At 49.1% G+C, this 15,057-nt stretch overlaps 2 protein-coding genes across 2 annotated transcripts; one reads left to right on the top strand and one right to left on the bottom strand.

The window, feature by feature from the left end:
- Nucleotides 1–5,238: 5,238 nt before the first annotated feature.
- LOC135399619 (5'-nucleotidase domain-containing protein 1-like) lies at nt 5,239–7,034 on the bottom strand. The gene has a single exon (XM_064631343.1). The coding sequence runs from the start codon at nt 6,747–6,749 to the stop codon at nt 5,385–5,387; it is 1,365 nt and encodes a 454-aa protein (XP_064487413.1). The 5' UTR covers nt 6,750–7,034; the 3' UTR covers nt 5,239–5,384.
- Nucleotides 7,035–7,991: 957 nt separating this feature from the next.
- LOC135400262 (transcription cofactor vestigial-like protein 4) lies at nt 7,992–14,493 on the top strand. Its single transcript, XM_064632043.1, has 6 exons — nt 7,992–8,231; nt 9,820–9,896; nt 9,966–10,092; nt 12,290–12,531; nt 12,869–12,970; nt 14,294–14,493. Exons 2-6 carry the CDS (start codon nt 9,833–9,835, stop codon nt 14,467–14,469), a joined length of 711 nt encoding a protein of 236 aa, XP_064488113.1. The 5' UTR covers nt 7,992–8,231; nt 9,820–9,832; the 3' UTR covers nt 14,470–14,493.
- The last annotated feature ends 564 nt before the right edge of the window (nt 14,494–15,057 follow it).

Raw genomic sequence — 15,057 nt, 5'->3', positions numbered from 1 at the left:
CCGAGTGGAGCAGGACCCCAGATCTTCCCTCCCCCTGTGAGGAGCAGGAGCCCAGAGTTTCCCTCGCGAGACAGAGAGCAGAAAACCAGAGCTCCCATATCCCATGAAAGGAGCAAGAATCCAGAGTTTCCCTCCTCCCGAGCGGAGCAGGAGGCCAGGCACCCCATCACCCTGCGAGGAGCAGGAACAGAGTTTCTCTCCCAAGAGAGACAGCAGGAATCCAGAGCTTCCATCCCATGAAGGGAGCAAGAATCCAGAGTTTCCCTACTCCCGAGTGGAGCAGGAACCCAGATCTTCGATCCCCCTGTGAGGAGCAGGAGCCCAGAGTTTCCCTCGCGAGACAGAGAGCAGAAAACCAGAGCTCCCATATCCCATGAAAGGAGCAAGAATCCAGAGTTTCCCTCCTCCCGAGCGGAGCAGGAGGCCAGGCCCCCCATCACCCTGCGAGAAGCAGGAACAGAGTTTCTCTCCCAAGAGAGAGAGCAGGAATCCAGAGCTTCCATCCCATGAAGGGAGCAAGAATCCAGAGTTTCCCTACTCCCGAGTGGAGTAGGAACCCATATCTTCGATCCCCCTGTGAGGAGCAGGAGCCCAGAGTTTCCCTCGCGAGACAGAGAGCAGAAAACCAGAGCTCCCGTATCCCATGAAAGGAGCAAGAATCCAGAGTTTCCCTCCTCCCGAGCGGAGCAGGAGGCCAGGCCCCCCATCACCCTGCGAGAAGCAGGAACAGAGTTTCTCTCCCAAGAGAGAGAGCAGGAATCCAGAGCTTCCATCCCATGAAGGGAGCAAGAATCCAGAGTTTCCCTACTCCCGAGTGGAGCAGGAACCCAGATCTTCGATCCCCCTGTGAGGAGCAGGAGCCCAGAGTTTCCCTCGCGAGACAGAGAGCAGAAAACCAGAGCTCCCATATCCCATGAAAGGAGCAAGAATCCAGAGTTTCCCTCCTCCCGAGCGGAGCAGGAGGCCAGGCCCCCCATCACCCTGCGAGGAGCAGGAACAGAGTTTCTCTCCCAAGAGAGAGAGCAGGAATCCAGAGCTTCCATCCCATGAAGGGAGCAAGAATCCAGGGTTTCCCTACTCCCGAGTGGAGCAGGAACCCAGATCTTCGATCCCCCTGTGAGGAGCAGGAGCCCAGAGTTTCCCTCGCGAGACAGAGAGCAGAAAACCAGAGCTCCCATATCCCATGAAAGGAGCAAGAATCCAGAGTTTCCCTCCTCCCGAGCGGAGCAGGAGGCCAGGCCCCCCATCACCCTGCGAAGAGCAGGAACAGAGTTTCCCTCCCAAGAGAGAGAACAGGAATCCAGAGCTTCCATCCCATGAAGGGAGCAAGAATCCAGAGTTTCCCTACTCCCGAGTGGAGCAGGAACCCAGATCTTCCCTCCCCCTGTGAGGAGCAGGAGCCCAGAGTTTCCCTCGCGAGACAGAGAGCAGAAAACCAGAGCTCCCATATCCCATGAAAGGAGCAAGAATCCAGAGTTTCCCTCCTCCCGAGCGGAGCAGGAGGCCAGGCCCCCCATCACCCTGCGAAGAGCAGGAACAGAGTTTCCCTCCCAAGAGAGAGAACAGGAATCCAGAGCTTCCATCCCATGAAGGGAGCAAGAATCCAGAGTTTCCCTCCTCCCGAGCGGAGCAGGAGGCCAGGCCCCCCATCACCCTGCGAAGAGCAGGAACAGAGTTTCCCTCCCAAGAGAGAGAACAGGAATCCAGAGCTTCCATCCCATGAAGGGAGCAAGAATCCAGAGTTTCCCTACTCCCGAGTGGAGCAGGAACCCAGATCTTCACTCCCCCTGTGAGGAGCAGGAGCCCAGAGTTTCCCTCGCGAGACAGAGAGCAGAAAACCAGAGCTCCCATATCCCATGAAAGGAGCAAGAATCCAGAGTTTCCCTCCTCCCGAGCGGAGCAGGAGGCCAGGCCCCCCATCACCCTGCGAAGAGCAGGAACAGAGTTTCCCTCCCAAGAGAGAGAACAGGAATCCAGAGCTTCCATCCCATGAAGGGAGCAAGAATCCAGAGTTTCCCTCCTCCCGAGCGGAGCAGGAGGCCAGGCCCCCCATCACCCTGCGAAGAGCAGGAACAGAGTTTCCCTCCCAAGAGAGAGAACAGGAATCCAGAGCTTCCATCCCATGAAGGGAGCAAGAATCCAGAGTTTCCCTACTCCCGAGTGGAGCAGGAACCCAGATCTTCACTCCCCCTGTGAGGAGCAGGAGCCCAGAGTTTCCCTCGCGAGACAGAGAGCAGAAAACCAGAGCTCCCATATCCCATGAAAGGAGCAAGAATCCAGAGTTTCCCTCCTCCCGAGCGGAGCAGGAGGCCAGGCCCCCCATCACCCTGCGAAGAGCAGGAACAGAGTTTCCCTCCCAAGAGAGAGAACAGGAATCCAGAGCTTCCATCCCATGAAGGGAGCAAGAATCCAGAGTTTCCCTACTCCCGAGTGGAGCAGGAACCCAGATCTTCACTCCCCCTGTGAGGAGCAGGAGCCCAGAGTTTCCCTCGCGAGACAGAGAGCAGAAAACCAGAGCTCCCATATCACATGAAAGGAGCAAGAATCCAGAGTTTCCCTCCTCCCGAGCGGAGCAGGAGGCCAGGCCCCCCATCACCCTGCGAAGAGCAGGAACAGAGTTTCCCTCCCAAGAGAGAGAACAGGAATCCAGAGCTTCCATCCCATGAAGGGAGCAAGAATCCAGAGTTTCCCTACTCCCGAGTGGAGCAGGAACCCAGATCTTCCCTCCCCCTGTGAGGAGCAGGAGCCCAGAGTTTCCCTCGCGAGACAGAGAGCAGAAAACCAGAGCTCCCATATCCCATGAAAGGAGCAAGAATCCAGAGTTTCCCTCCTCCCGAGCGGAGCAGGAGGCCAGGCCCCCCATCACCCTGCGAAGAGCAGGAACAGAGTTTCCCTCCCAAGAGAGAGAACAGGAATCCAGAGCTTCCATCCCATGAAGGGAGCAAGAATCCAGAGTTTCCCTACTCCCGAGTGGAGCAGGAACCCAGATCTTCACTCCCCCTGTGAGGAGCAGGAGCCCAGAGTTTCCCTCGCGAGACAGAGAGCAGAAAACCAGAGCTCCCGTATCCCATGAAAGGAGCAAGAATCCAGAGTTTCCCTCCTCCCGAGCGGAGCAGGAGGCCAGGCCCCCCATCACCCTGCGAAGAGCAGGAACAGAGTTTCCCTCCCAAGAGAGAGAACAGGAATCCAGAGCTTCCATCCCATGAAGGGAGCAAGAATCCAGAGTTTCCCTACTCCCGAGTGGAGCAGGAACCCAGATCTTCACTCCCCCTGTGAGGAGCAGGAGCCCAGAGTTTCCCTCGCGAGACAGAGAGCAGAAAACCAGAGCTCCCGTATCCCATGAAAGGAGCAAGAATCCAGAGTTTCCCTCCTCCCGAGCGGAGCAGGAGGCCAGGCCCCCCATCACCCTGCGAGAAGCAGGAACAGAGTTCCTCTCCCAAGAGAGAGACCAGGAAACCAGAGCTTCCGTCCCATGAAGCGAGCAAGAATCCAGAGTTTCCCTCCTCCCGAGTGGAGCAGGAACCCAGATCTTCCATCCCCCTGTGAGGAGCAGGATCCCAGAGTTTCCCTCGCGAGACAGAGAACAGGGAAGCAGCCCAGCAGCAGCCCTGAGGAGCAGGAACACAGTGTCTCTTCCCTGAAAGCAGCAACTCAGTTGTTCTCCACCCCCATTCACCCCCCCCGAGACGAGCAGGAACCCGGGTTTCCCTCCCCAAAGTGGGTCAGGGACCTGGAGTTTCTCTCCTGTGAGAGGAGCTGGAACCCAGACTCCCTTCCTTGAACCAGGATATAGGTTTTTCAGCAGAACAGTGTTTCTATGCCTACACAAGCAAAGTTTCCACAACACAGCCACTTGGAGAACACAATGGAAATGTTATGTAGAGCTGTGAGGCAGTGGTTTACCCACAGTTGCACACATGGGGGGGGGGGTAAAATATTGGAGGGGGTCAATATTAGTTACATTAATAACTTGCTTAATAATGAATTGTTGCTGAAATGTGACTAAAGTTGAAACAACAGAGGGGTGCTTGGGGTGGGGGTGGTAAACTGTTATGAGGGGTGTAGATGGCACCTGGATAAATCACTAGCACTCACTCACAAACTGTCACCATTACTACTCACACCATTCCACCTTTACTGTCTACTGAGCATCTCCACTGACCGACTGATCGAAGAAATAATACGCAGGGGGACAATACGAGGTTTGATCCAAAATTTCCGGGACTTGCATTGCCGTTTGAACACTACTTATTGGGGGACAATGCAAAGGTAAGTGGAAGCACTAGCTTAAGTTGAGAGTCAGCTTGGTAAATTACATGCTTCTCGGCAGACGCGTTCACATGATACGTCCGTTTATGTCATACAGTGCGCTCGAAGATTGGCGTTTTTCATGATGGACCCGAAGACGGAACAGCAAGTGTGCATAAAATTTTGTACGAAGCTTGGCTAGCACACTGCGGAGATACTAGACATGATCCAACAGGTGTTCGGCAAACAGAGTATGAGCCCTACATGGGTGTTTGCATGGCATGCTCAGTTCAAGGCAGGCTGGACGACAACGCACAACCTGCCTCAACTGCACAACACCCGACATGGTTGGCAAAATCGAACAGTTCGTTCGTAAGGACCGACGTCGAACCATGCGAGACATTGCTGATGAGGTGGGAGTTGGTTACGGGACATGCCAACGCATTTTGTCGACGGATCCATCCTGAACTTCGACGTCGGAAGAACTGGCCGCTGCGCCACGACAGCGCGCAGCCTCACATGTCATTGTTCACCAGGGGCTTCTTGACCAGAAACAATATGACTGTTGTCCCACACCCACCATACTTGGCTCCCTGTGACTCTTCTGTATCACCCCGACAAACGTTGAAGATGAAAGGCTACTGTTTCAACACGACTGAGGTGAACCGAGCAGAAATGCCAGGCAGCAGTCGACACCCTCACCGAACACGACTTCCAGGACGTGTTCCAAAAATAGCAGACATGCTGGGACCAGTGCATACATGTGGAGGGGGACTACTACGAAGGTGGTGGCCACTAACAGGCAGAAGCTAAGATTTTGCAGAAGCGACAGTGCCAGTCCCGAAAATTCTGGATCAAACCTCGTATGTCTGCAAATCGATACACACAAAATTGCAGATTTCCTCCAGATAATTCACCTTAGCTGTCCTTGCGCAACCGACAAGCTCAAATGTCTTGGAAGCCACATTTCCCGAATAATGCTAAGTGACAGTGGTGGAACAGATTGTTTATTCTTTCTCCGCATGAGAATAGCATGTCTACTGTTCTACGCGCATATCCCTGAGCATAATTTGTAACTACGCATGTAAAACGCGAGATTCCACGTTGATTGTCGTCGCAAAGATCAATGGTCACCACTACAGCTTGCTTAGACCATTCGGTTTGTACGGTTGAAACCCGCGTGCAAAACTAACTCCATCGAATGCGTCCAGTCGAACTTGTGGAGGTAAGCACGCTAGATACTCCAACGAAGGGATTGCAATTCGTGCTGTCCTGCTCACGGCATCCGCCCACATACTAGGCGATCCTTCACCAAAAAATGATCCCCACACGTCGGAAGACAGATAGACTTGGGCCTCGTGAGACGAAGTCATTTCAGCGGATAGTTCTTCAATTATAGCCACGGTATCGCAGCAGTCATGCAACGATGGTGTCATCACGTCGTCTGTAATGGAGTCGCCTATGTAGACAGCCCGTGGATGATCTTTTCCAGTGCAACGAGCCAACAGCTTCTTCAACTGCATCCAATTGCCTTGCGAGTATACTCCATTTTCCACTAAATCTCCATTCAGTACACCGCCTTCTTTCAATGTATCGGTCACTCGATAATATGGACGCCTGTGTGGATCGTGCATGAAATAACCTGGTTTTCGCGCGTACGTTAGCACGACGTCGAAGTAATCTCGCCAGTCGGACCCTACGCACGCGTTTGCTAGCACCTCGACAAAATCGGCGTTGGAACTCGACAGAAGAAACGTTCGTTTGCCTTCTGCTCTGAGTCTTCGTATCCAAGCAAGCAGCGTCTCCGAGCACGGATGGATCATGTCGTTGGGACGCTCCTTCATAGTGGGGTAAAACAGTCCAGAATTGTTCTGAAAAGAATCGCGCCGATACATTTCGACGAAGCCGCTGTACAAGTCCTCCCATGCCATTTTGTAGTCGTAGGACGAACGGGAATCTACGAAGTCGACCAGATTACAGTACAGGTGTTGTGTGGACACTGTGAAGTAATCGTTGAAGGCAACAAAATTGCTGATGTCTACTTTTGTGGGGCTTCCTCTTATGTGCGGAAAGCACTTCAAAGCTGCTGACGTTCGGGATGGCCCATAAGTTGCGTCCAGTTCTTCATCTGTTAGCTGGCGATGGCCGTGGTAGCCCATGACAATGGCCCGGCTGTCATCAAGCTTGAGAATGTTGCCATTGCACTTGTCAACGATAAGACCCTTCTGGAAAAATCTGATGCCGTCTGCGTACGATCCCAGGTGGGAATCTGGGTAGCCTTTTAGATGCAAATGCGTCCGGACAGAATCGTACACCACTTTGTACAACTTCTTGAGTCTGTATCTTGCCAGAGTATGATCGAGGTCAAAACCCACAGCGTCATAATCGTCGATGCTGAAAGTGGGTTCACGCACAACCGATGCTCCTGTCGGAGGCATACCGCTTACTACTCGAAGAAAAGGAGACTTAAAAAGCACTCTTGAAAGGCAACGCGTTATCATCGAGATATTAGAATGCAGATCGCTCTCATACTGCTAACACCAATGTTCGGCTCACAAAAATTTCGATGCTTGAAAGCACATCAAGAATGGCACAAGCAGTCTCGTTTGGCCTTTCCAGTTGTTTGCATTTTGCTTATTCTTCAAAATTAAAACGGTTAAAATTCAGAGCTATCGCAGGTCACGTATCGCAGTGTCGCGCGCACTGGATCCAAAACGTGAGGCGGCTTGAAAGCTTGAAATGAAGTGTGAAATTCATTTTACCATATTCGCGGTGCAAAACGTACAATCGATACAGACCCACTTGAGGCAGCTTATGTAGTTCAACACAGCTTATATGTTCGTGTGCGTAGTTTCGTGTTTGCCGGTTTGCCCTTTTCTTGGTAGCCAGCGTAGCATGCAGCGTAGCAAGCACAGCAGACGACGCCACGACTGGGACACTCGCAGATATCTCGCTTGTGACGACAACAACAGACTTTCTTCGAATGCTGGAATTTCTAATTGTTTCATGTTCGGAAGAAAGGGTTCCTTTTATTTTGTCCGCAAAATAATTACCGCTGCGTGTCCGGTTTAAGCTGAACTTGCATCGTTAGTGTTGATCACCGTGGTCTTGATAAAGGTTATTTCACTACATATATGAGTTTGTTGAAGTACTAAAGTAAACGTATTTGAAAGCGCGTGATTGAACACTTTCAAAGTGATCTCCACCCATTAATATTTCTGGCTTGAATTCTGAAATAAAACTGGTTAACAACTGAGTAGTCGGTTCGACATTTAACGTGATATCAAACTTTTAAAAACACACCAACAACCAAAGGGGCAACAGATAAGGTGAATGGTACATATAAAGCATTTGGAATCGCTCCATAAGTCGCGTCACCGACTTTCTCTGGTGCGCAACCTACACAACCACAACCCAGCGCGGCTGCGGTTTGTGATTACAAACGGAGAAGGCCTAGTTGGTGGTCGTCTGCTGCCAGTTTGCTTCTAAAATCGATGCGCGAGCATCGACGGTCGACTTATCCGCGATGTTGCTGCAGTATAAAAGCCCTGGCCAGAAATCTGTAGGGTGTTGTGATTTTGAAGTTGGCACCCTTGTTTTTGTATTTTAATGCGCGCACACACGTCCAGAATGGATACCGAACCGAATTCCTGAGCAGGACCCACAAAAACGAAAGGAATTTTTTTGCGCGCAACGCGGTTACGACAGCCAATCGGAGCGGACAACTGGGGTCACGTGAAAAGCGGCATACCACGCATGTTTTCGGGTGGGGGAATCGGAGAATGTTTCCCACTCGCTCTCTTTTTTCTTTTACAGTTTACTGTTGTGTTCGTACTGCATATCCATAAAGCTGTAGTATCGTCAATGAATTGAAGCATCTTCCTTTGTTGTAGACGCCAACTTTGTCTTCGTGAAACTGCAGATCAGTTGCTCCAAGATCGAGCGTATGGTGGAAGGAGCGACGTCCGCCAAGCATACGCCAAGTAAGAGCCTTCCTCCATGGTAAAATTCCAACGCATGACACAGTAACTATTGCCGGCAATGCGTTTTCGCGTGAGCTACAGGCGCTACAAGCGATTCCTAGCGACATTTCTGACCGTGTCACTGATATCTTCATCTGTGTAGCGTCCGTTATCGGCTGGAAGGGCAAGACGGATGCCAAAGAATTCTAGGAATTCGTGCTCGGATCGCTGCGACACCATATGATTCGAGCTCATTTTGAATAACTTTTAGCGTGCAGCAGAATACCAATAACCACACAGCTCCCGGTATGAGCTTTCCAAAGCATGTCGAGCTATTCCTCGGTTTATCCGCATGCACCACACGCACATTATGACATTATGTACTTGGCGTTTTCTTTTTTTTTTTCTTCCTGCATTCTTTAACATTTTTTTTTCTGTTCACTGGAACATTTTTTTTCTTTTTTTTGTCCTTCTCGACCCATTTTTGCGGACTTCCAGTTGACGTACGAGCACTCCAGCTAAATTTTGTGGACACAGCTAGGCACCTCACACACCGCATGGACCTCCAGCTGTGCATAGATTGACAGTCTGGGACTGCCTTGAAGCGCTGGACTAAACCGTTCCCTACAGAGAAGGGCATTTAAGCGCACCACAATGCCCCATGTGCCAGGTCCCACTTGCATGAATGTTGAGGAAATTCCTCAACAGTGTCCTCGGTAACGTTGCCAGGAGCTCTACGAATGAGCAGCATTGATGACGGTGGAACCCGCCTCAAGCTTCCGAAACTACTGAGGACACTACCAAGAAATTTCTTCGCCGTTATGTGGACATGGCTTTCAGGCACCACTTGTCAAGTAAATTGTCCAGTGCTGATGACGAAAAAAAAAAACATCCTCCAAAATCTTGACCAGGGGTCCTTCCCTTTTGCCAAAATCATGGTCAGATGAGTACACTCAGGCAACATGCTTCATGTGTGCACATGTGGTTTCGACCTTACGGTGACGTAAGCGTGGCCTTTGTCGATGTCGCAGAGGCGTGTTACCGAGATACGGGTGATTGAGGACAACGCGGAGATATGATAAAACGTAATCTGCAAGCTTTCTCTGCAGTCGGTGGCTTCCATGCTCGGCACAACAAAGGATGGAAGGTGTTGACACAGCAGCGACATAGCTGCCTATAGAATTGAGTTATAAATAACCGGCTGCAAGTTGAGTTGAAATACTTTTCTAATGGCATGGCTGGGAGGTGGAAGGTTTGAATCTTTCCATCAGCTGTGCTGTCCGAGGTTTCCTCCGACAGACTTTCCCGAATGGATGTTGGCAGAGTTTCCCATCAAGTTGGCCCAGGATGCGTATTAATCCCCTCACGTTCCCTCCAACTGTCCCACTTCAGTTTTTCCCGACTATACGCCACCTACGGCCACAGCTGCTCTGCGGTGCTAATGCCGAATTTAAAAGGCAACAACAAAAGCTCTTCCTCTATTTGAGGAAGCACACTCAATATGCAATCGATACGAAGCAGATAGAGACAGACAGATTTGCGTTGAGGGCCTTGTCTCGCTAAAACACGCGAGTAATTGATTTTTTTTTTCTTTTTTTTATGGTTGCAGATTGCCAAAGAAGATGGAAAACTCGTCGCTAGAAGTTCTTTCGCAGGCGGCAACGTTCGTTGAAACTGAGTCCGCAGGTAGGCATTGGGGCTCACGAGCTTCATCTCCGTACCGACAAATAACACTCGACTGTTGTTCATTCGCAGGTGAGAAATGTGAGGCGATCAGCTCCCCGCGATGCTTCAAGAAAAGAGCCATTGCAAACGCGAGGCAAGATGGCTATTGTGCACCGCCAGCGCAGAAACTCCGTCGAAATGGAAACTTGGAGCCCTTGTAAGTGGACGCGCACGGATACGTTATTGTACCGTGTGTACGCGAGTCTAACGCCTGTCTTTGTTAAACTGTAAGAGCAGTAACTTTTGGGAGAATGTCATTTTAGACAATGAAAAAGTGGCTAGGAAGCAAGCGAGCTGGTGAAGATGATGCATAATGTAAAAACCCCCGAGACTAGGGAACACAAAGGGACAGACACAAACACGAAGTCTCAAACACAGCTGAAAATTTTGCTTCACAAACAAGAAATATATACAAACAGAAGGGAAGGAAACACCAGTTGAGAACAAAACAGGAGGTCATTTCGGGGGAACGAGCAGTCTGTTCAAGGCCGGACCGAGGATTACGGAAGGTTGCTGACACAGTTCCCACAAAAAGTTATGAAAAGGGTCTCTCTCAAAAGCCTTCTGTGAGGGTCCACTTCGGATGCCTTTACAATTGTTTCATCCCATAGAGGGAAGCAATCTGAGCATTCTTCCAAATGTTTTGCAATTTCAGAGTTTGAAGCTTTTTTTACTTTTAATGAATGCTCTCTCAAATTAATGCTCTCTCTCATTTTAGAGATTGTCATAAATAAAATATAGATTAAAAAATATAGGTAACGATAACAGAAAAGTACAGAAAACTTGGAATTTGCAATGAATTAGTTCCACGAAGTCTGAACTTTCCAACAGAGCACAGTTTACTGTAGCACACCTTGGCACTACTTGCGCTACTGGATGTTGATTCAACGCTCTTTCGAACGTAATTTCATTGAGGGATTTACGTAGTAATTTGACCTCGGGGGGGGGGGGGGGGGGGGGGTGCTGGAATTGAGTTGATCAAAAGGGGCGTTCTGACACCCATACGTGCTGCCCTTTTCACCGTTTTTGGCAGGTATTTTTGGGTCTGTGCGGAATAACCCTGGTTCCACTCTCATCCTCAACTCGAGAATTTACGCTTGGTCGCCAAGTCCGCCTGTGAAGGGTTTGATTCCACATGGGCGTCACAGGAGCATTCGCATCTTCACATATCCTGACGAAGCCTCAGGCTAGCAGAAAAGATGCATAACTAAATTATGGCCCCACAATAGATTCCCCAAATTGTCTTGCTGAGTTAATTGTGAGCATGATTGTGAGTGAGCTGACATTGTGAGTATGTGCGGAGATAAATGGCATGGATTACGATTTTATCACTCATGCATGACAGGCCAATGAGAAATGCAAGCTGCTAGATGTGCAGACTCTCTTTGTACCCGATTTTTGTTATCACTAGTTTCATTTAGGCAATACATGCCTTTATCTAGGTTATATCTCGTCCCTCGCGTGACCCGCAAACTTGGTGACAGAATACCGTTGACTCACACACAATAGTAGATACATTACCTTTTGCCACTCAGTTCTGCAGATGCTGCTGTGCAGTGCTTATCCCTTACACCACTACAAATGTTATGCCAAAATAAAAAGATTGCCGTATACAGGTTGCACGGGTGTTCCCCACAGGGAATTGTTGTGTACATGTTGTGTATCTTGAGTGTTCTTTGACATCTGGAACTAGAGCCCTGCACTATCCGCGGATGGAAGCGGATATCCGCAAGTATGGATGAAGTTTGGATGAAAATTCAGAACTTTCTGCGGTGCGTGGATCAGATGCGGATGGCGCGAGGTCGGATGCGGATACGAAGGCGGCGGATCGGTAGCGGATCGGATGCGGATATACCGCGCGCTGTGATTTTTCCATGAGCAATTTATTTGTATCGCATGCCGACAGCGAGCGTATGTTCGGGTTCGCCTTCGACCATGCACGGCCATGATAGAAGAGAAAGCATTCTGGCGTCTCGAACCATGCGACCACCGCCGAGGTAGCGTTCCACGCGCGTTCCAGAAGTCTCTCCATATCGCATTTGTTGAAATGTTTACCTTTGCTTGTCTTTGTGAGTCCTTCCGTGACAGCATGGAGGAATCCGAAATTATACCAACATATGCTTCCTGCGGTCTTTCCGCGTCCTTCGAAACATGCAGATTTTGCGGATGGTGCGTTTTGCTCAGCGGATCGGATGTAAATTGTTGTGTATGCTGCGGTGCGGATCGGATGCGGATAACGTGTGCGCGGATGCGGGTCGGATGCGGATGCCAAAAATCTCATCCGCGCAGGGCTCTATCTGGAACTATACTTGTGAAGCGTATGTCCTAAGACCTGCTTGCCTCACCGTATGCAGGGCTCATCAGACACAGCGTCCCGCGAGCTCGAGCGACTCGGATGACGATGCAGACCAGCCGCTGGACATGAGCAACAAGTCGAGAACAATACCGGAGGCACGTCAGCAGCTGCGACCCTCCGTCATCACCTGCGCTTTCCGAACGCAGTGCCACGTTAAAGATGTCGCAGATACATCTGACAGTTCAGAGGAGAGGGTATCTTCTACTCCAGAAGAATCTCACCTTCCTCCCGATGAATCCAGTGAGTCGGGGCAAAACAGGCAAACTTGTCTCGTGGACATGCACCGTTATTATGTTCGGTCTGTTTGTAACTGTATTAAATTCGGTATCATCATTGGATATTTAAGGTGTTTGAGAAACTAGGCTGATACGCAAATGAGCCTTTTAAATATTCATCAAACGAGAGTTCATTGGAAGGAATACGTTCCTGCGCTTGTATTGTCTGTTTGTTATAGCTTCGTGTAATACTTTGTGCCATTTTACGCTCGTTACGTGGTAAAAAGATCTGAAAGTTTTCGAGTGATGACACCTGTCATTTCATCCTATCTCATGGCACCTGCTACTTTTTCTCTTGGCAGGTATGTGTGACCCAGTGATTGATGAGCACTTTCGACGGTCCCTGGGAAAAGACTATGCGGAACTGTTCACCCCCAACACCTCGAGTAGTGTGTCTGTCACTGGTATGTCAAACCTTCCAAGTCATATTCGCAGCATATGCTACACAATTTAAACCTGATAATGTGTTCAAGCAGTTGGATAGCCCCTTCTCTTCCGCCGATTGGTCACCCCATTGTGCGCAGCAGGTACAGCGGAATGAAAAGCCTAACATCCGCTACAAAAGACGCAGGAGAATAATCTTTTCTTTATTTTGCTCTCCAAACTTAGGCTAATGTAATGCACTTAAAGGACCTTCTTGGTGTGATATCACTTAAAGCACACAGGCAGTTGTTTACTTTTATGTAGTCGCATCACTATCACCGTTGTGCCGCATTATGACCTTTGTCGTCAATGCACCAAAAAGACTCATCATCATCGTAACATACCTTGGTGCGTTAGAAGTCCGCGGTGCAGACACCACTGAAACGTTGCAATTGGACGCCTCACTGACTCTGTCCTCATTCCTACACTCGAATTCTTCATCTCTTGTAAATTCTAGGTCATCATAATCCTCACAGTCTCTCTCGAATAATCGCTGCAGTGTTTCATCACTGGTGAGACTCCTGCTTCTCCGCGATCACATGTCCTCATACAAAAAACGTGTTCCCCCGCAAATTGCCACTGCAAACACTACTGGAATACGATTGCCACCTGTCGTTAAAGGGACTAACCAAATGGGGGGTGCATTGACAGTGTCGCCATCTATTGGCATGCTTTCAAAACATGCACTTTTCTCGAGGCTGATGGATCGCCGGCTTCTTTCGCTTTGGCCCCTTTCACGGGTACCGGCGGATCGCCGGCTTCACAATCGAATGGGTTAAAACAGTAAAAACATCTATGTGGTGTGCTTCCAAACATGTTATATGGATGGATGGATGTTATATGGATGGATACCTGGCACGTGGAATTAAACATGGATGTAAAAAAATCTCTCTCACATGTTCATGCTTTAACAAAATTCTTTCCCATCCCCTTCTCCCCCTGTTCTCTTAATATTGTTGTGTCCCCAGAGTCCCACAGGCAGCAGAAAAACTCCCCCCCCCCAAAAAAAAAAAAAATTGTTAATGTACATAAAGCAACAGACACTATGCAAAAAAAGTGGGTGGGTTCTTCTAACAGAAAAAAAAAAAGAAAAGCAATAGGAGAAACAAAACAAGCACTGAACTTCTGCATTCTTATAAATACAGCACTGCTAAAGAACTTTTATGCAGTTTTACTTGTTATGCAACAGCTGTCAAACTTTCGAAGCTTTTGACATTGTTCATGACTTTTTTGGTGTGCCCAGGACTACAGCCAGGGCATTCCCTAGAGATGATGCTTGAGTAAATGTCTCTGTGATTTTCCAGTGGACGACCACTTTGCAAAGGCCCTGGGAGACACTTGGGTCCACCTTCAGAAGCAGACGACAAAACCTGGGGAGGAGTCAGGTGACCGAGGGTCAGATAGTGGCGACCGCGCTTCCTCACTTGCAAGGTGCCGTCTTGTCATGGAAGTATCGTCTCCAGAGGGCCTTACTGCTTAAATGTATATATTTGTTTGAGTTACAGCGTGTTATGGCATTGTGTCTGATCTGATACATGATGGAGTAAGTTAAGGAACAAATGCTATGGAATGAAATTAATCCACTAGGGCAATCAATGCTCAGATGTATTCCCGCATAGGATTATGGCGACCGTGCCAATCGATAGCAGTAAGTTACATGATTGATGGAGAGAGTCAGATTTGTGAAAGATTCCGTTCAGCATTGGTATGACTGATACCGTGGAAAAATCTTATCGCAGGCAGACTAACGTGTAAATATTCAACACTGACCGTTTTCCCCACATTGGTTTGTGTTTGCAGTGCACGGTAAATGCACTACATACGATGCATTTGCCCCCGGGACGGTAACCAAAATACTACCGTGAAAGAGTTACTTTTAAGATGTAATATAGTTACAAGACTCAAGAAGGAACTATGAAACTTGTGTATGTGAAAGAATGTAACTATAGTTGTACCCTTATTATTTTTTGATGACAGAGAGAGTGCTGGTGTGCATGCATTTTTTACAGTTCATTTGTTTGGGAATATATTCACTCGTGTAATTCTGCTTCCAACACGATTTTGCGGG

Source organism: Ornithodoros turicata, chromosome 7, assembly GCF_037126465.1.
Source record: "Ornithodoros turicata isolate Travis chromosome 7, ASM3712646v1, whole genome shotgun sequence".
NCBI classification, from domain to species: Eukaryota; Metazoa; Arthropoda; class Arachnida; order Ixodida; family Argasidae; genus Ornithodoros; species Ornithodoros turicata.
Note: the sequence above shows the minus strand (reverse complement) of the source record. Positions and strands in the feature narration are given on the sequence as shown.